Source organism: Ursus maritimus, unplaced genomic scaffold (genome assembly GCF_017311325.1).
Source record: "Ursus maritimus isolate PB19 unplaced genomic scaffold, ASM1731132v1 scaffold_21, whole genome shotgun sequence".
Taxonomy (NCBI): Eukaryota; Metazoa; Chordata; class Mammalia; order Carnivora; family Ursidae; genus Ursus; species Ursus maritimus.
Window position 1 is genome coordinate 26,375,286 of NW_024424564.1, and position 21,554 is coordinate 26,396,839.

Genomic DNA, 21,554 nt, shown 5'->3' on the forward strand with positions numbered 1-21,554 from the left:
ATGTAAGAGATGAATGTAGTACTTAGCGGCCTCAACTTTCAATTTATTTTCTATTTCCCTAAGACAAATTCATATCATAAATTCAGGCAGCTTAAAAGCACCAGTTACTTAGAAGATTCCAGTTCTGCTTAGAGTACAAATTTATGAAAACTTTTTAACAAGCAATTTTGTTGAACTACCACAACTACTAAAATTTTTTACCAACCTCTCTTCTTAATTTGCTGTTTTCATTTTCTGCTTCCTCATTTCGAAGAGCCAACTAAAATAGCAAAAAAAAATAAGGTTCAGCAGTAATTCAATATAAAATCACGTTTTCAGCTGATCAATTTAAATTTTAAATTCTCTCTAATGAAGAAGAGCATGATTTACTACTAAGGACTTCATGTTGATCAAAGACATGACTAATAAACCAAAATTTGTGAAAACTAAGGATTAGGAAAAACAAAACAGGTTGAGTTTAAAAGATTAAAAAAGAAACAAAAGCAAAAAACTAAAACCAAAACTCTAACCAAAGGATACAGAAACTAAACAAATTATCCTCCTCCTCAAAAAACCTAATGAGTAATTTTCTGTCCAAGATCTTCAGCATTTTGCAGTTACTCTATGTCAGAGCTACAATACTCTTTGCTCTGGTGAGCATTTAAATTACTTAGAAATATAAGGCAGCACAACATAATGGTTAAAAAGAAGTAATCTGAAATCAGACTGGCCCAGGTTTATATTCTTTGTCCACCAATTTCTGGTAGAGTATGAATAAGTGATCTGCTATCTCTTAAACCTAATTTTCCCATCTCATATGTCGATGTAAAAATTAAGTATGATGTATACGAAGTCTTTAGCACAATGCTCAGTGCATAAAATAAAAAATTATGGAGCATTTTCTTCTCCTCACATAAATGATTTCGTTTCTTTTGTTTCCCAAAACAGGCAAACACTATAACTATTATCAAAGATTTTTTCATCCATTGTCCAAACCCCATCCCTCTCATGGCCTTTCACTTTTTTGCTTTTCTCCCTCATTCAAGGACAAAGTAAAATCTCAGTGGTTTGCGATTAAAATATAGTTAAAAGTCTGTAATAAATAAGCGTATGCAGTATGTGATCCTTGATGGAACCTTAGATATTGGGTGGAGGGACTATGAAAGGCAGTATTAGGCCAATAGAAAAAAATACAATTATAGACTAGATATTAGATAAAAGTATTGAATATTAAATTTCCTGCATATGGTAATTATATACTGGTTATGTTAGAGAATACTCCTCTTTTTTAGAGAGACATGCTGAAATATTTCAGTGTGCAGTATCGTGGTATCTGCAGTTAACTCTCAAATGGCTCAGCAAAGAGAAAGAAATATGTGTGTACAAAGATACTGATGGACAGATAAAGTAAACGTGGCAAAATTTTGACAACTGGTGAATCTCTATGAAGAGCATATGAATGTTTATTCTTTTTCTTACAATACTTATGAAGGTTTGACAGTTTTCAAAATAAAAAGTTTAGAGAAAGTTTATAATAAAATGCAAAATGCTATATAAATCTCATCATCATTGTCACCTGGGAATTAAGAAACCGTTCCACTGTGTTTTGAATTGGAAAATTTTAACAAGGCAAGAGATGTCAAGAACTTAACACTGAAGCATTTAGCACTACTAATGCTCTTTTCCCTTGGTTTTTCCAACATCACATTCTTGATTTTTGTCTTTTCTTGTGCTGTTCCTTGAAGCACCTCTTCCTATTTCATTAGACATTTCTCAGAGATCTTCCTTACAGTCATTTCTATGGCTCCATAGCTATGCTCTTTTTTTTTATTTTAATGTTTTTTAATTATATTATGTTAGTCACCATACAGTACATCCCTGGTTTCTGATGTAAAGTTAGATGATTCATTAGTTGCGTATCCATAGCTATGTTCTTAACTCACAAATCTTCATCATCTACCCAGTGTCTTTCATGAATTCCAAATCCCGTTATCCTCTTTGAATATGCCCACCAGGACCTTAAACTCAACATGCACAAAAGTGAGAACTGGAGTAATAATTACACACTTTCTAATTCCTCTTGTGCCTCTCCTTAGTGAATGACACTATCTTCCTATCCAGTGGCCCAATGCAGAAAAGTCTCCATTCCTCCCTCTCCTCCGACAAACAATCATTCACCACATCCAACTACAGCTACATCTAAACATGTCTGTATCCCTTAATCCCTCGAGTCATGACTTCAATTAGCCCATCATCAGCACTGCCTGAATTAGCCAAATGTCTCCTTACTATTCTTAGTCCCCTTCAATCCACCTCTGTAAAGCTGAATAAACTTCAAAAGTATAGATCTGATCATGATATTCTTGTATTCAAAATTCTTCATTGGCTCCTTTAAGGAAGAAGACCCAGTTCCTCAGGAACTGACCTGTGCTTCTCTCTCCAGAGGAAGAGACAAATGTCTAAACTAGGAAGACAGACAGTACAGTGGTATAGAGCATAGACTCATTGAGTAAGTTTGGATTCAAATCCTGGTTTTACCACTTATTATTTCTGTAATAGTGGACGATTACCCCTCCTGTGCCTCAGTTTCCTTATCTGTAGCATGGGGGAAATGTTACCTATCTCATATGATAAGTATGAAATGAGGAATAATGAATTCGTCCATATAAAATATCTGGCACATAGTAAGGATTCTACACTAGCTATTTTTACCTATATTTCAGCCAAAATGAATACCTGTAGTTCCCTGAATTCACAGTGCCATCTCTTCCCTCCAGATCTTAGCAAATGCTGTATCTTCAGCCAGAATGCCTTAACTTTAACCACCACATATGTATATCTCATCCCCTCACCAGACTAACTCCTACTTCAAGTCTCAGGTTACAAATCACTTCCTGAGCCTCAAGACTGATTTAGGTATCCCTCCCCAGAATGTCCTCTATGTTACATTTATTACTGACAATGAATATCAAGAGGCAGGATATCATTGCCCTCTGTATTCCTAGTACCTAACAGTTTCTGGCAAGCTGTAAATACTCAACAAAGTGAATGACTGGTTAAGGGCAAAGAAGAAGCTGCCAACAATACATATTCCTTCTCCAGAAATCTAGCAAATGGAATGGTACATAGGCTATATAGTCAAGTTTTCTGTGTTTGTGCCTATGAATAAAGATAGCAGTTTAAGAAGAATGGACAAGGTAGTTCTGATTAGCTAAGGGTACATGGTATGAATGGCAAAACGGTGATTAATATATGCGCTAGACAGAAGAGCAACAATCCAGAAAACCACAGATATCCCCTTAAAAAGCAATTCTATTACTGTAAGTCCTATGTTGAATCCTTAGTGATTATTAAGAAATCCATAGGTCTGTTATGTTTTATTCAGTCAACTAAACAAACAATCCTCTAAGAACTTATTTCTAACCTTTAGGTGGCATCAATCCATACTTTTTTCACCACAAAAATGGTATGGATAGATCACTTTTACATGAATCTTCTAAATTATATAAGAAAATAGATACATCAAGAATAAGCATGTTTTTCCTTACGAATCAATTTATAACAAATTCTTTAAAATAGGAACAACACCTTATAATCATTGTTGTCTACTTAAAATTGACCACCTTCTATTTCTAAGAGAGCAATGGACAAAATAAAATTATTAGGATCTAATAAAACATTGACCTAAAGGACGCAAAGGTAGAAAAAGCTTCTGGGAATCAGGGACGGGACAGTTACCACACTTAGGCAGCAGATGTTCTATAAGTTTACTGACAGGTGAGGCGATATAGGAAACATGTTGTTTTCTGACAGGAATTTACAAATTCATCTGCAAAAAATTTTTTCCTCAAACTAAATTTAAGTGAACACTGCATGATTTTATAAAGAACGAGGAATAACATAAAAGGTAATAACTATATTTGTATAAAATATGAAATGTCAGGCTTTAAAATATACATTGATTTACAAAATGCTGGCATTAACACAACTTCTTAAAAACCTGTATTTTTTTTTTACATATAGGTATTTATTGCACAAAACGAGGTACTCCTGAAAACAAGAAATCTAATTTAAAGATGTGATGACAACATGAACAGTGATATAAAACCTTAGAGGTAAGTGTACACCAATTCTCATATAAAACATACAAATTGATAGTTACCATTATAGAAAGTATAACCAGGTGTTTTTAGGTAACTTGAACAGTTAAAATTCATTGAGGAAATGTGCCTTACTTGTTCATTAACTTTCTTCTCTTTCTCCAATTCCTTTTCCATGTCCTCCAATTCTCTATCTTTTTGTTCCAACTGTTTTTCAAGTTGGCGAATTTCATCACGTAAAAACCGAGTGTCACGTCCACCTGCAGACTGCTGGGCCATCTTAAAGTAATAAACCAAAAGTATAAATCAATCCCATTATAACTGGAGAATCAACAACGAATTGACTTTAAATTTGTATTATAATCAGCACCAGATGTTTAAAATCATGTTAGCTTAAGAATCTGTTTTTAAAATTATTTATTTAAGCTTTAGTTTGCAGACTGACAAGCCCTTAAGCTTTTTCTGAGCCACCCACAGCTATGAATTGACTGTCAATCACTCAGGCTCTATTATAACCACTGAGCCACAGACACCAGACTAAACTGCACAAGCAGAAACACAGGCAATGAACTATCGAGGCTTGTCCTGAGTATCAGAACTCTGAAACCAGGCTACAAACCAGCAGGGACTCCACCTAGTCATTAACTTCTGGTGTGTGTGGTTTTTTAAAACATTTTTACTTACTTATTTGAGAGAGTGAGTTAGAGAGAGAGGGAGAAAGAATCTGAAGCAGACTCTGCACTCAGCACAGAGCCCAATGCAGGGCTCGATCCCAAAGCCTCGAGATCATGACCTGAGCCAAAAGCAAGAGTCGGACACTCAACTGACTAGGCCACCCAAGGAACCTGACTTTGGGTGCTCTTAACCTGCCATTTCCCTCATACCTTATTTAAACCAGTGCTGTCCAACAGGACTTTCTAGGATAATGGAAATGTTCTCTGCACGCCTGAATACCGTAGCCACTATCTACAAGCCACAAGTGATTAGTGCTACTGTATTAGATGGCTCAGACTAAGATTACCTTGAAAATCTTGTGCCAGATTGGGGCACCTGGCTGGTTCAGTAGCTAGAGCATTCAACTCTTGATCTCATGGTCATGAGTTTGAGCCCCATGTTGAGGGTAGCGTTTACTTAAAAAAAATCTTGTGGCAGATTAAATCCATTTCACTTCACATTCCTGTTATTTGGGGTCATGGTCCAAAATATATCCTTTGGTTATCTACCTGTCTCACATTCATCTCTTTACCATACAGTTGTGTTACTTCTATATATTAAATAGATTTTTCTCACTCTTTTCCACCTTCAGAAAACTTTCCATTGTGCTCTCAAAAATCTTCTTTCAAGATAAAAATTAATATTTTACACTCTTAGCCCTTTTACTGAATCATACTCTCCATCTCCCCTCCTTAGCTGCAATTTGGTTTCTTTAGTATACTAAATTCTTTGGAACTCTTTTAATTGGGAGACACTCATTCTTCCACATCCCATAGACCTCAAGGGCAAGAGAAGGTGCTGATTGACCACAACTGCAACTTCCAGGCTATTGTTCCTCCACCATCTTATGAAAACTCCAGCTGCTATGAATTCCACATGATATCCAGCTATCCAATCCCTACCTACTCACGGTAGCAGCAAACTACTAGCCTCCCAATTGCTCCCTCTCAAAATTCACTGAGAATTTTTGGCACATAGCTCATAGTGTTCCGCCAAAAGCCCCCCTAAGCAGTTTCCACATCCAAATAACTTTCATTCTAATCTCTCTGTCACCATTTTCTCTTTCTACATGCTTCTTGAATTCATTATAGCCTTTCACTCTCATGCCCACACCAGAACCGTGTCCCAGTGGAAACATTCTCTCATGAATAGTATGCCTAGTATACCTAGTATACCTGCCCTCTGACCTCATAGGACCCTCTAACCCTTTGACTCCTCTCTAATCTCTTCTACCATTCAAATCTTGATTTACCCATTCAGCTGAGATTTCATAATCATCACTTATCACTTCAACCACTTTCTTACCAAAATCTCCCACTGCCCTAGCCTTCTATTCTACAGTAGCTGCCTGGCTAAACACTAACAGAATCAATCCAGCTTCATAATTCATTTAATAAGCATATATTGAGAATGGCTGATATTTTTCTAGGAGATGAATATACAGTACAGAATAAAAAATAACTCATCCTAGTTTACAGAGTTAGTAAAAGAATCAGGATTTCAATTCAAATTGTCTGACTCCAGATCCCCTAATCTCCAGCTCATTCTCCACCATATTTCAAGCTTAATTTTCCTTAAACTTTTGACCACACATCTTCCACTCGTATTTTCAGCAAATGGGTCTTCCTTCCAACTTCTCAACTTCCAGGTACTCAATCTACAAACATAAAACTTCTTTACACATCCATACTTCCTACTACAAAGGAAGAAGGTCTTTCCTCCTTTTAAAAGCTAATCCATTTGTATCACATTTCTTCCCACATTCTCCGGAATCCTAATGTATTCTGTTCCTTAACAATATATTCATATTTTGGCTCTTAGCTTTCTCAAAAGCTACTTCTTCTACCATATCCTTCCGTCACTATTCCTCAAATTCCCATGTGCCTCCACTCCAGCCCAGTTACTAGTAATTTTCTGTATACCTCTCTAGATTGTAAGCTTCAGGAAGTTACTGAATGTTTTTATTTTGTTCACAACTGGATGCTCAATCCTAAAAATTTAAGGATTCTTAAATTTAAGAATTTACATAACATGTAAAATATATGTTGAACAAACAACTAATTACGAACACAATATCATTCTTGTGATTTTTCCAGCCAATTAGAAAAAACTTTGAAAATAGTAATTCAAAATAATAAAATTAACAACAATTACACCCTAGGTAATATAAAAGGACATACCTCCAGTTCATTTTCCAGTTTCATTACTTTAGTTTTTAATTGATTTTCTATTAAAAAGAAAGTTTCAATTGGTCAGATTTATCTCAAAACAAAATTTTAAATGAATTTCAATAAAGTAATAAAATTATTATTTTTAAAGATTCCATTATGATTAAAATAAGGTAACCTAAGAAAAATAACTTGTATCCCTCATCCATGAAATAAGAGTTCTAGAAATGTCTTTCAAAATAAAGTAAGTATATAAATTGTATAGAGTATATTAAACAGAATCTCCTATTTAACAGTATGATAAAGTTTTCCAGGGCATTTACCAAATTTTGCTTGTTCTTCTCCAGCTTTTTCAACTTCCTCCAAAGCTAGCTCTACTTCTTGAGCTTTCATCTAAACATTAAAAAAGAAAGGTTATTTCAATAAGCCTTTACATAAGCACTGAAAATGAGGATTTTGTTTCATTTGCTTTCCCAGTATTTAGTGCCTTCAATTCCTGAGATATGGAGACTTTCAGTAAACATTTGTTGAATGAATACATTATTTTCTTACTTAAGGATATAATTCCTAGATTCCTAACAGCTTGAAATATCTTTGATTCCTCTTTTTCCTTCAAGTCTTATACACAGTACTGTAACTTTTCCCTTTGTAATGTTTTCTACTATCTTTTTCTATTACAATTGTCATTATTTTAGTCCATAATCCTATGTTTAACCTTCTTCACGATGTCTAAATAGCTTCAATTTCCTTCAATTTGTCCTATTAACATACCTACTTTAGCCTTCCTAAGGCATACTTTTGTATTTACCAACTGTGGCTCAAAAACCTCTAATGGCTCCTCATTGCTGATGCAAAAAATACACCTGTAATACCCTTGATAGCCTAAGTAAGCTATACCCAACATTTGTTTCCTCTATAGCCTACTATAAACTTTCCGCACCTCTCCTCAACTGTAAAGAATAAGCACATTTTCTAGTCCAAGTTTTTACTTAAGGTGATTTCCAGCTTTCGAAGCTTTTTAACATTTACCACTGCTTTCCACTTACCTAAAATTACTCATCAGTCTTTGCCCCTTATGAGGTCTTCTTTCACCTAAATCTTTTCCTCTCACAACAAATCCCAATACAAGTTGTTCACGTTTTTCATTCTGACTTCAGGATTATGTTAAGACAATTATAAAGGACCTCTCTATGTTATTTTTAACATTGTTTCCCTTAAACATTCTTTTAGGAGCTTTAGAGCAGAAACTAGCAATGTTTTGCACACTAAAATTTTCAATCTACAGTTGAAGAGATCTCATTTTTTAGTGATTTTGATATTACAAAGTACTTTCATAAATATTAATTCATTTAAGAACAGTTCCTCAAACGTCCTCTAATAGTCAAAACCATTATTAAAACCTACTGCATACAAACCTTCATTAGTGATTGAGTAATTCTGAAAAGGTGTATCACATTTTCTTGACTTTCAGTTTTTAGCTCACTTATTTCCACCTAAATAAAAAGAAAAAAACTATTTTATGTGTTATAACCCTTGGGCAAAATGTAAGAACTCTTCCATTTGTAATATTTATTAATTTCAGGGACAACTTAGATTAATCATAGTTGTGTATATACGTGTGTTTGTATTGTTTATCAATTAAGCACCTTGGATAAGGAAATCAACAAATTATCTGCCAATTCTTCTTGACGAGGCAGGTCATCTGGGTCAACTTTTATTATTTCTTTCCAGTTTATATTAGGTGGCATCTTGAAATCTTTCACTGTGCTTTACCTCCTGTAACAAAGCGGGTGGGTATTAGCATTTTCAAGGTAAACAGCATTACTATTTTTATAGATTACATCATTATAACTCTCTATGGTGTTAGCAAAGAGCTATGGCTCCTTAATTGTATAACAGATAAGTGGGCAAAATAGCTTTGATCAAAATTATAGCAGCTGGCACAAACCGACAAATACTGCACCCGGCTAAATAAACTATGACGATTCCTTCCTAAAACTAATCTAGATCAGATTCCTAGTCCCCCTCCCCCTTACCACCGAGGCGCGCGAACATCTAACCGTGCCAAACGTGGGGGTACTTGGAAGGCTGAAAATGAACCCTGATTCGGTGAAGCAGGAACTGGGGGTAAAAAAAGAAAAGGTGCGGAAATTAACGACTGAAATGAGAGCAGGTAGGACGGGGAAACCAGGGCTGAATCTAGAAGGCAGATGGATTGCGGACCAAAACCTAAGGGGAGGGGAAGATAGACTGTTACATACAGGCCCTGAGGCTTAAAGAACCTGCTTTACGGGAAGAAACTGGCCGCTCCTGCTCACCAAGATCCACCCACGTAACCGAGCCTGACAACCGGCAGCGGCCGCTGATCTGCCGCACCCACCAAGGTTGGCCCCGCCGCCACGCCTGACCGCTCCCCAGCGCGGTTCCACCCGGACTCTGGATCCCGCCAACAGATCCTGTGCAAGCGAGAGCGGCGGCGGCTGCTAGGCGACACCATTCCCCACCCAACTAAGGACGGCACAAGGCCCCGGATGCGTGGGGAGCCTACATTTCACGACCTTGAGTGATGCTTTGCGTTTAGATTCTCCTGCAGTGTCCCTTGGACTCTCTGTTAAAGACCGGGAGAAGGCGAGGGATACGGACTCCAAATCCCAGAGTGCAGTCCTGTCTGGAGGCTTGTGCATGCTGGGAACTGAAGTCTACGAGAAGTGGAGGTAGGCCGTTCCCGGCGTGCAAAGCGGGAGGAGGTGACGGTACCGCGGTGGTGGGGGAACGACCCAGAGGCGGGAGGCGCAGTGGCTGAGGTGCGTCTGCGCCGGTGACCTGAACGAGGTAGATCATGACTGTGCCTTGGTAGCGTCACTAGCTGGACCGCTTTTCCTGGGATTTCTCTAAGCCATCTCCTGGTGGAACCGCTCCCAGGTGAGGTTGGGCTGTGGGTCAGCGGCGGGAGAGGAGTTGAGGGGAGCGGTCCCGGCTTAATGAAGCTCGTGCTATTGGGGCGGAAGGACTCGGTCCAGGTCTCAAAAGGTGAGAGGAACCCTGCTCCTTAGGCGTTTTCACACGTTCCACGGATGGTGCCCTCTGTAAGAAGAAAAAGAAAGTTTTAGTTTTCTTTGCTCTCAGCATCTACCCCGTACAGTGGAGTGGGGGCCGCACGGCCAAGATCATGGTTTCGGGATGAGTGAGAATTGAGAAGAGGACATATTCTTTGCCCGCCTTACCTGTAGCACCATAGCCTTCGTGGATTGGAGGACTTGAAGATTGAAGAGCTGGTATAGAGTGAAGGCTCTAGAGAGGAGTGTTGAGAATTTGCCCAGCCTAGTGCTGGGGCGGAGAGAGAAGGGGCCTGAACTCACCAGCCCTCATGCTGTCACTTTCTTGGTTACCGAGGATGCCCTCATATGAAAGCGTTTCTCAGTGTTTACAGTTCTTTTGGTCAAGGTTTGTTCATTTCGCTGTGCTCAGCCATTCTGGAACATGAACCACTACTAGATAACTTTCTTAAGCTGTAGACTTTAAATCTAAATGACATTTTCTACTGTTGGATCAGTGCCTATTTTTTTAAGGACTTTTTTTTATCTATAATTGACACTAAGTTTTCCTTCTGAAAATATACAGATTCCTTTCCAAATCAGGTATTTGGGTAAAACAAAAAATAGCTCACAAAATAAAAACAGATACTGATTTAGTGAGATACATTTTAAAGACATTCATCCGATTTGTAGGAATGATAATTTTGTTGTATCCTTTACAGAGATTAAATGCCACATACTGTTCATTATTTTTTTTGACCACGCTGACATTACATCCCCAGAACTTATTTGTCATGTAACTCTAAGTTTGTACCTTTTGACCAGTCTGTTCTTTGTTTCTATGAGTTTTTTTGTTTTGTTTGTATTTTGGGGTTTTTTTTTAGATTCTGCATGTGAGATCCATACAGTGTTTGTCTTTTTCTGTCTGATACCTAGCATAATGCTCTCAGAGTCCATCCATGTTGTCCCAAATGGCAAGATTTCGTTCATGATTGAATAATCCATTGTATATGCCACTTTTTCTTTATTCTGTCTGTCAACGGCCACTTAAGTTATTTCCATGTCTTGGCTACTGTAAATAGTTATGCAATGGATATCCCCATATTGTGCAGATATCTCATGCACATAGTGATTTCGTTTCCTTCAGATATATACCCAGAAATAGAATTGCTGGATAACGTGGTAGTTCAGTTTTTAATCTTGAGCAATCTCTGAAACTGTTTTCCATAGTGGCTACACTGAGTTTACATTCCCGCCAGCAGTGCGAAAGGGTTACCTTTTCTCCCCATCCTCGCTAACCCTCATTATCTTTTGTGTTTTTGATGACAACAGACTGACAAGTGTCTGGTGATATCTCATGGTTTTGATTTTCATTTCCCTGATGATTAGTGATGTTGAGCACCTTTTCACGTATCTGTTGGCCATTTGTATGTCTTTGGAAGAAGTTCCTCTCCCTGTTTTTACATCACATTATTTACATTTTTGTTGTTGAGTTGTATGAGTTCCTTACATATTTTGGATATTAATCTCTTACCAGATATATGAGTTGCAGATATTTTCTCCCATCCCATAGGTTGTCTTTTCATTTTGATTATAGTTTCCGTTGTTGTGGAGAAGCTTTTTAGTTTAACATGTTCCCATTTGTTTATTTTTGCTTTTTGCCTTTGTTTTTGGTTTCAAATCCAGAAAATCATTGTCAGGGTCAAGGAGCATGTGGTTCTCCATTACTAGGGAGAATCTCCTTTCTTCATTGTATATTCTTGGTACTTGTGTGTTTTGTTCCATTACCCTGTGTGTTTTATGCAAATGCCATACTCTTATGATTACTATAACTTTGTCACTCTATCACTTACTCTTCATAACAGTCCAGTGAAGTAGGTGCCTATATTGTCCTCATTTTCCAACCAAGTTGTAAAACTGAGGCTTGGAGAGGTTAAGTACTGTGTAAAACTTAAATGGTGTGATTGAAAATGGATTTTTCTGGCTGGAGGACATTCTCTGTAGTGCCATACTGCCTCCTCAGCCTTGCTGAGAACCAATATCTGTGAAGTGCTTTTTCTTCAGTCTTGCTGTCTATAGTAAATATCATATTCTAATGATGTAACTTTGTTTCTTAGGAGTTTGAATTACATATTTTTCATGTTCAGTTTTTAATTCATAATTTAGCAAGGGAAGGAAAAGATGAGATCTAATGTCTCTTATCACATGAGTCATATGCTTAAAACTGCATATTTATTTTCATCGTAAGAATCTGTTTTTACTGCAGCACCTTGTTTTTCTTGTTTTTCATTCATTATAACTATTCTGTATATTCATTTACTAGCTTTGTTTTGTCTGTATTGGTCTTTACTACCCATACTTCCCCTCACCCTCTTGTTCACATTTACATTCCCAGCAACTCAAGGTACCTGGTATAATGATAATTTTATTTTCATTTTTCAGAAGTGAAAATAGATTCAGAGAAGCTATTTCCTAATAATTAGTGAATCTAAGATTGTAACCCAGATATCAGTTACAGTCCTGACTAAATGTAAAATCTTGCTTAAATTTCATTCTTTTACTCATTCTAACAGTATTTTTGAGCTTGAGCACTGTGCTAAGGTTGGTTCATAACCTCCTTGGGAGCTTCCCAGGGATAATCTGAAACTGGCTTCTGAATGTGGAGGGCAGAGAGACCAAAAAAAGGGGAAGGCCGCTTCAGCTTGGTAGGTGGCAGTTTCACTAAGCAAAGGGGACTTGCCTAGGAGGTTTGTCCTGGGCAGCTGGAAGAATAATGTATCCCTGCACCCACCCACCAAATCTTAAAAGTTTATATAGAGAGAAGCTTTAACTGGGTTCAGTCAAGTGTATCGTGCAGATGTTCTCAACACCATATCATTGTCTCAAGAATATGTGCTTGCAGAGCCTTGGGAAGCAGGAAAAGCGAACAGAACCACAGTCCAAAGGAAGGGGTAAGGAGACTCACTCAGATCACCTGGGTCCAGTTTATAGATCAACTGGAATTGATCAGCTGCAGTCACATCTTTTCAGTGACCGTCCCCAACAGCTAGACATGGGGGATACAATAGGAAAGAAGTTTGACATTGTCTAGGTCCTAATGCATTGTGGTAATTTTGTACCTAACTTTGAATCAAGAAATTTAACCCAAGTTCTAGTTCAGTCACTCACTATATAATTTTGAGGAAGATTGCCAAAACTCACTGTTACTTTTCATCAGATTTTCTGCATCAGTCAATTTTCAGCAAGAGAAGAGATTTTTGTGATAATTTTATAAGTGGCCTTATTAAAGGAACACTTGCCTGGACCTGCCTTCTTTCTTCTCCCTGGTTTTATGAGCAGTTTTATCTGACCAAAATCATTTCACAAGAAAGTCTTCCCTTTTATAATTGCTACCTCTATTCCATGTATCAGGCAGCTTATTTTATTTAGATGTTACTTCCATTCCCTTTTTTGCTGCCTTATAGAGAAAATGAATGGTAACTTATTTTTCCAGCATCTATAATAAAGCATGCCCATGAGAAATTTAGTATCCACTGCGTATAGTAAATGTTTTGTTTTGTTCTCCTGAGGACTCAGTGTGCAGCAAGCAGACACTTGTCTTTTGACATGAGACTGGAAAGATAAGTAGGAATCAATGTGAATGCGACTTAACAAACTTTATGTGGTTTAAGAAAGTCATGAAGTATAGATTATTCTTCTTGAAGAAGATAAAATCATGAAATTATTTTATGGAGAGAACTTTACTTTCCGGGCTAAGTAGTCACAGGTTCATATAAAGTTTTCCTATGGGTTTATTTTTTCCACAGTTGTACTGTTGGATTTTTAGAAAAAGGGGAACATGATACAATTTTGCTGAAAGAAGTATATTAAGTTTTGTATCTCTATAATGTAACTCATAAGTGGTCTTCCACTGCAGTTGGGTTATTTGCACATATGTAGTGACATCCCATTGTCCTAAGTAAACATTCACTCAGACTATGTGCCTGTGTTGAATATGTTGTGTGCCTAGAAGAAGTTAAGTACTGGAATTTGCCTTAGTCTGTTCATCTTGTTCTAACAGAATACCTATATTAGGTGGTTTATAAAAACAGGGCCTCAGGGTCTCATGAGGGTCTCATGTTTATAAAACAGGGTCTCATAAGGGCCCATGTCCTGGTTCATGGATGGGTGTCTTTTTACTGTTTCCTCACATGGCAGAAGGGCCAAAAGATCTCTCTCAGGCCTCTTTTCTAAGAGCACTAATCTCTTTTGTGAAGTCCTCATCCTCAAGACCTAATCACCTCCCAAAACCCCGCCTCCAAATATCATTACATTGAGCATTAGGATTTAACATGAATTTTAGGGGGACACAAACATCCACTCTATACCATTCCCACGGCTAACATATAATACTGATGTGGTGCATTTTATAGTAATGGCCCCCAGTGAATAGTGCCTCCCTCTATCTATGCCTTTATGTAAGCCCCTTCATTTTCCTTAACCTCGACCATTGCAAGTAGTTCTTTTGAGCAGAACCTAAAATGACTCCACAACTGAGCTCATGACATGCGTGAGAACTACTAGCTCTCATTCCTTTTCTCTCGTAATATGCTCCCTTGGAGATTCTTCAAAAATTCTATGATCTTGGCCCTTTTATGACGTCTCCCTCAGTGACTGTGGGTTTACCTTGTGTGATGGGGGGGGAATGAATATGTATATATATATATTCATTCATATATTCATATATACATATTCATTCATATGTATATATATATATATATATATATATATACACACACATATATGCCTTAAGTAGAAACTTGAAAAGAGTTTGTGCGTTGGGACTTGCCCCCCTTCTCTCCTGAGATCACCATTTAAAGAAGTTCAGGCTCACCTACTAGAGGATATGACCATATGTAGCAGAAACTAGTTTTCCAACCTAAGTCCTCTACACTTCAATTTTTTTTTCAGATTTTTATTTAAATTCTAGTTAGTTAACATACAGTGCAATGTTGGTTTCTGGAGTAGAATTCAGTGATTCATCACTTGCATACAATACCTGGTGCTCCTCATATCAAGTGCCCTCTTTAGTACCCATGACCCATCTAGCCCATCGCCCACCCACCTACCTTCATCACCCCTCAATTTGTTCTCTATCTTTAAGAGTCTCTTATGGTTGTTTCCCTTTTTCTTCTCCCCTCCATATGTTCATCTCTTTTATAATTCCACATATGAGTGAGATCATGCAGTATTTGTCTTTCACTTTTCACACTTCACATAATACACTTTAGCTCCATCCACATGGTTGCGAATGGCAAGATTTCATTCTTTTTGACAGCTGAGTAATATTCCATTGTGTATATATTCCACTTCTTTATCCATTCATCAATCGATGGACACTTGGGTTCTTTCTATAGTTTGGCCCTTGTTGATAATGCTGCTATGAACATCAGGATGCATGTACCCCATCAAATCTGTATTTTTGTATCCTTTGAGTAAATACCTAATAGTGCAATTGCTGAATCATAGGGTAGTTCTATTTTTAACTTTTTGAGGAACCCCCATACGGTTTTCCAGAGTGGCTGTACCAGTTTGCATTCCCACTAACAGTGTAAAAGGGTTCCCCTTTCTCCACATCTGCTGTTTCCTGTGTTGTTAATTTTAGCCATTCTGACAGGTGTGAGGTGGTATTTTCTCATGGTTTTGATTTGTATTTCCCTGATGATGAGTGATGTTGAGCATCTTTTCATGTGTCTATTGGCCATCTGGATGTCTCCTTTGGAAAAATGTCTTTTCATGTCTTCTGCCCATTTTTTAACTGCATTATTTGTTTTTTGGGTGTTGAGTTTTGTAAGTTCTTTCTAGATTTTGGATACTAACCTTTTATTGGTTATGTCATTTACAAATATCTTCTGCCATTCCATAGGCTGCCTTTTAGTTTTGTTGATTGTTTCTTTGGGTGTGCAGAAGCTTTTATCTTGATGAAGTTGCCAATAGTTAATTTTTGCTTTTGTTCCCCTTGCTTCCGGAGATGTGTCTAGTACGTTGCTACAGCTGAGGTCAAAGAGGTTGCTGCCTGTGTTTTCCTCCAGGATTTTGATGGCTTCCTGTCTCACATTTAGGTCTTTCATCCATTTTGAATTTATTTTTGTGTATGGGTAAGAAAGTGGTTCAGTTTCATTCTTCTGTGTGTTGTTGTCCAGTCTACCCAACACTATTTGTTCAAGAGACAGTCTTTTTTCCATTGGATATTCTTTTCTGCTTTGTTGAAGATTAATTGACCATAGAGTTATGGGCCCATTTCGGGGTTCTCTTATCTGTTCCATTGATCTATGTGTCTTGTGTGTGTGTGCGCTTGTGTACGCGCCAGTACTGTACTGTCTTGATGGTTACAGCTTTGTAATACAGATTGAAGTCTGGAATAGTGGTGCCTCCAGCTTTGCTTTGCTTTTTTGAGGTTGCTTTGGCTATTTGGGGTCTTTTGTGGTCCTGTGCAAATTTTAGGTTTGTTCTAGGTCAGTGAAAAAGCTGGTGGTATTTTGATAGGGATTTCATTAAATGTACAGATTACTTTGGGAGGAATAGACATTTTAACCATGTTTGTTTTTCCAGTCCATGAGCACGGAATGCTTTTCCATTTCTTTGTGTCCTTTTCAGTTTCTTTAATCAGTGTCCTGTAGTTTTCAGAGTACAGATCTTTTACTTCTTGGTTTAGGTTTATTCCTAGGTATCTTACGGTTTTTGGTGCAATTGCAAATGTCATAGATTCCTTCATTTTCCTCTCTGCTGCTTCATTATTGGTACATAGAAATGTAACAGATTTCTGTATGTTGACTTTATATCTTGCAACTTTGTGTATTCGTTCTAGCAATCTTTTGGTGGGGTCTTTTGGGTTTTCTACGTGGAGTATCATGTTACCTGCGAATAGTGAGAGTTTGACTTCTTTCTTGCCAATTTGGATGCCTTTTATTTCTTTTTGTTACCTGATTGCTGAGGCTAGAACTTCCAGTACTATGTTAAATAACAGTGGTAAGAGTGGACACCTCTGTCTTGTTCCTAACCTTAGAGGAAAAGCTCTCAGTTTTTCTCCATTGGGGAGGATTAGTTGTGGGTCTTTCATATTTGGCCTTTATGATGTTGAGGTGTGTTTGCTCTACTCAGTACTGTTGAGGGTTTTTATCAAGAATGGATGTTGTATTTTGTCAGATGCTTTTTCTGCATCTATTGACAGGATCATATGGTTCTTATCCTTTCTTTTATTAAGGTGGTGTATCACCTTGATTGATTTGTGAATATTGAGCCAGCCCTGCAGCCCAGGAATAAATCCCACTCAATCGTGATGAATAATTCTTTTAACATACTGTTGAGTTCAGTTTGCTAGTATCTTATTGAGAATTTTTGCATCCATGTTCATCAGGGATATTGGCCTGTAATTCTCCTTTTTAGTGGAGACCCCCCCTACACTTAAGATTTCCAGCCTTAATCAAGCAGGATAACTATAAGCACATAAGGGATTCCAGGCACAACCAGCAGAAGAAATATATATGCATGTTTTTAAATATGTGTGTGTATATATATGCACACGTATACTTGTGCATATGTATCAAATAAAGATATTTATATCAAGGAATGGACTTAAAAACTTATGGGGCTGCTAAATTCAAAATCTGTAGATACAGAGTAGGTTGGAAAAGTAGAAACTCTCCAGCAGGATCTGATGCTGCAGTCTTAAGGTAGAGATTCTTCTTAGGGTAACTTCAGTTTTGCTCTGAAGGTAATTCAACTGATTAGATGAAGTCCACTCATTATGGAATATAATCTTTATTTAAAGTCATTGGATAATAAGCATTAACCACATCTACAAAATACCTTCATAACAATACCTTGATTAGTATTTGAGTACTATTTTGCCTAGCCAAGTTGACGCATAAAACTAATTGTAACAGTAATCATCATGAATAATAAGTATTTTATAATGCCATTTACTTGATGAATAGCACTTCATTGGTAAACCCACGTGATGCTTCCTAAACCCCTCACCCACACCAAGTGTATAGAATTTTAAAAGATAACCCAAGGGAGCATAATAATGAAACAAAGGGAGTGAGCTGGTTTTAGGGCATGCTTGTGAGCTCAGTTGTGGAGATATCTGAGGTTCTGCCCCCAAAGCTACCTGTGGGAGTAGAGGATGGAAGTAGGGGTGGTGATTGTAAATAGATCTCAGCAAATAAAAGCTGGATATCACCAATTTCCAAGGAGGGACTAAGGATCTTCCTTCTAATGAAGGAAAACGAAATAGAGATAAAGGGAACTTGAGGTGATGATTCCCAGTAATGTGGGGTTTTGTCCCCAAAGAACATGTATGAGAGTCTCATATTTGATAATGGTCAAGTAAGCATTTTTGTTTTCCTTTCTTTCTGCATTTTGCTCTAATGCTGTAGTGTTCAAAAACTATGTTTAACAAGAATGTAAGGTACTCTCATATCTAAAAAAAGAGAAGAATAGAACCCCGTTCCATGACAAGAAGCTTCTTATTTGCAGTGAGCCAGAGCTTGGAGCAGAGGACAACCCCAAAATTAAATCAAGTTGAGAGTTTTGGTTATTATGTTGAAATTGAGCATTTCAATTACTGAGTAAAACTGCATTGCAATTAAATGTGACTGTATAACTCTTCATTAACTATTTAGAAATCCTGGGTACTGTCTAAGTTTCTTAAAGTAGCATTTTATAACCTTATGTTTTTTAAGCCTTTAAATTCGACCTAAAAAAAAAAAATCTTACTTTATAAACTTACTGTTTTTTGTTTTTTTTTTAAATAACAACTCAGATTGAAAGGACTAAATGCCTTAGCTGCATTTAAAAGTTGGTCAGGACGCCTGGGTGGCGCAGTCAGTTAGACATCCAAGTCTTGGTTTCCACTCAGGTTGTGATATCAGGGTCGTGGGATTGAGCCTGACATAGAGTCTATTTAGGATTCTCTCTCCCTCCCTCCCTTTACCTCCCCCCCCACCGCTGCATGTGTGCACACACTCTCTTTCTCTAAAATAAATAATCTTAAAAAAACTTGTTTAAATTCTCTTAATTTAAAATTGTATTTATAGGGGTATCTGAGTGGTTCAGTCGGCTAAGCATCTGCCTTCAGCTCAGGTCACTATCCTGGAGTCCTGGGGATTGAGCCCCACGTTAGGCTCCCTGCTCAGTGGAGAGTCTGCTTCTCCCTCGCCCCTTGCTCCCCCTCCCTGCCCACTGCTCATGCTCTCTCTCTCTCTCAAATAACTGAATAAGATCTTTTAAAAAAAATTGTATCTATAATTTGTATTCATTTTTATTCAAGGACTTCAGATACCTGACTTAAAAAGCAAAACTTTCTCTATACTTAAAACAATTTGTATAAACCTAGTAAATTAAGCTTAAAACTATAGCAACTCCCAAGTCCTTACAAAATTCCAATAATATTTGTAAACTTGGCTAAATTATTACACTTTTCAACTAAAAAGCCTAAATTCACAAATTGCCTGGTTAGTAATTTAATATTATGTATATTATACATATTATTGTATCATATAAAGTTGTATTTTATAGTTTTGAAGCTAATATACCAAGAGTCTACAGTGTGTCACATTCTCTTAAACATTATTAGTACTCTAATAATCATATATATGTTGTTCCCAAATATAACTTTGAAGTAGTAAAACCATAGGTTTGATTTACTCCTTTTTCTTCTATTAATTTTAATTTTTCCTGTGGTGAGAACATTTAAGCAAACAGTTTGACGAACAGCAGTTTGGGGAAAGAATCCCAAATGTTCCCAGATCAGGGTCCTGAGATTATTTATGAGAGAGAGGTTTGTGACCCATACGTAAGACTTGATTTTCACCTACCTAGTTCGTCCTGAGTTTTGTTTTTCTAAATTGTTTTGTTTTCTAAATTACAATCGCACGCGCCCACACACACACACACACACACAATGGGAAAGTAAAATGTCCTTACACATTAGGTGCTCTATTTATATCTTCTTGGGAGTATTGCTTAAGAATCTCCTGACCTGTTCTAGTGTGGACTGGCTAGTGGACCTGCTTTCATGGTTCTCATTCTGGGTATTTCTTTTGTTGCTGTCTTGCATTGGATCCCCTGTTTCCTGATTTCCCTCTCTTTCTGTTTCTTAGTATACTCCCTCATTTATTGGAATACGTCTTCTGTTAGTTTCCTGAGAAGAGGAGACATCAGAAGTAAAGTTTTTGAGACCTTGAATGTCTGAAGATATTTTTTACTCCACTTTCCTTGTTGGGAAATTTGTTTATTAATATCAAATTTTAGGTTGGAAATGATTATCCCTCAAAAACTTGAAGCATTACTCTTTTTTTTTTTCCTGGATTCCCCCTCTCCAGCACCCTCAGCTTCCAGTTTTAGTGGGGGAGAAAAAGAAAAGATTTGTTTGAATTCCTGATCTTTGCTATGAAACCTGCTTTCTTCCTTTCTGGAAGCTTTTAGAGGCCTCTTTTGTTTGTTTCCAGGGTTGTAAAATTTTACAAGATTCTGTGCCCAGTTGGTAGATGATAACTGGAGGGTCTCAAAATATATAGACAGACTTTTAGTTAACCCTCATTTTCAGTTTGCTACCTTTGTTTTCACTTGTGTCCCCTATATCAGACACCCTGTGTTTCATCTGTTTCAGAGAGGACGTCTCTAGTCTTCTGCCCTGCTACAGGAGGAAAGATTGCTTGCCTATACACAATGACACAGGCATCTAAATTTTAACAAATACATCTATTCCTTTTTCTTGAGATCCTTGTAACCATTTTTGAGATTGATGCTGGCAGGGATGCAAAAAACTTTTTAGCTTTACCCCTTAAGCTTAAGATTCACTTTCCTGGGGCGCCTGGGCGGCACAGCGGTTAAGCGTCTGCCTTTGGCTCAGGGCGTGATCCTGGCGTTATGGGATCGGGCCCCACATCAGGCTCTTCCGCTATGAGCCTGCTTCTTCCTCTCCCACTCCCCCTGCTTGTGTTCCCTCTCTCGCTGGCTGTCTCTATCTCTGTCAAATAAATAAATAAAATCTTTAAAAAAAAAAAAAAAGATTCACTTTCCTGAGCTCTGTCGAGTCACCACTGAACTTTTGTTTTTCCAGCTTCCAAAATCCAGTGGTCTTTATCCTTGTGAATTTATACTTTTTTTTTTTTTTTTTTTTTTGCTTTTTATACCTTGTCATTTTAGTGTGTGATTGAGAAGGAGTGAGGCAAATGCCTGTTCAGCGTCTCCAGTCTTTAAACAAGTGCTATTAACTTTTCTGGGATAAGGTACAAGTTCATACTCATTAGAGATGATAAATTACTTCTGGATTCAAGATAAACTCTTAGATCATTTTTCTTTTACTTGAAAACTATTCTTCAAAAGGTATGGCTAATTTCCTTTTGTGGTGTGTAGAATTGGATTTTGCATTTCTTTAAGTAATATATTTCAACGTTTTCCTATCCAATTCTGAAGGTACTTTAATACTTTCTTATAGGCTTTTGTGTGTCTGTATCCTTATTAAATCTTACATCTGATTTTAAATCTCTTTCTGCTCTCCCTACTATATT

The 21,554-nt window shown here is 37.3% G+C and overlaps 2 protein-coding genes across 2 annotated transcripts in view; one reads left to right on the forward strand and one right to left on the reverse strand.

Moving 5' to 3' along the window:
• Positions 1 to 9,663, reverse strand: part of CEP290 (centrosomal protein 290) — an 81,192-nt gene extending 71,529 nt beyond the window's left edge. The window contains exons 1-7 of the mRNA XM_040637300.1: positions 8,998 to 9,663; positions 8,608 to 8,737; positions 8,377 to 8,454; positions 7,285 to 7,354; positions 6,974 to 7,020; positions 4,215 to 4,358; positions 206 to 259 (exon numbers count right to left, since the gene is read on the reverse strand). Coding sequence (XP_040493234.1) covers positions 206 to 259; positions 4,215 to 4,358; positions 6,974 to 7,020; positions 7,285 to 7,354; positions 8,377 to 8,454; positions 8,608 to 8,709 — 495 coding nt within the window. The 5' untranslated portion in view covers positions 8,710 to 8,737; positions 8,998 to 9,663. The remainder of the gene's footprint in view (positions 1 to 205; positions 260 to 4,214; positions 4,359 to 6,973; positions 7,021 to 7,284; positions 7,355 to 8,376; positions 8,455 to 8,607; positions 8,738 to 8,997) is intronic.
• Positions 9,664 to 9,714: 51 nt separating this feature from the next.
• Positions 9,715 to 21,554, forward strand: part of TMTC3 (transmembrane O-mannosyltransferase targeting cadherins 3) — a 50,394-nt gene continuing 38,554 nt past the window's right edge. The window contains exon 1 of the mRNA XM_008687666.2: positions 9,715 to 9,883. The gene's annotated coding sequence lies outside the window, so the exon portion shown is untranslated. The remainder of the gene's footprint in view (positions 9,884 to 21,554) is intronic.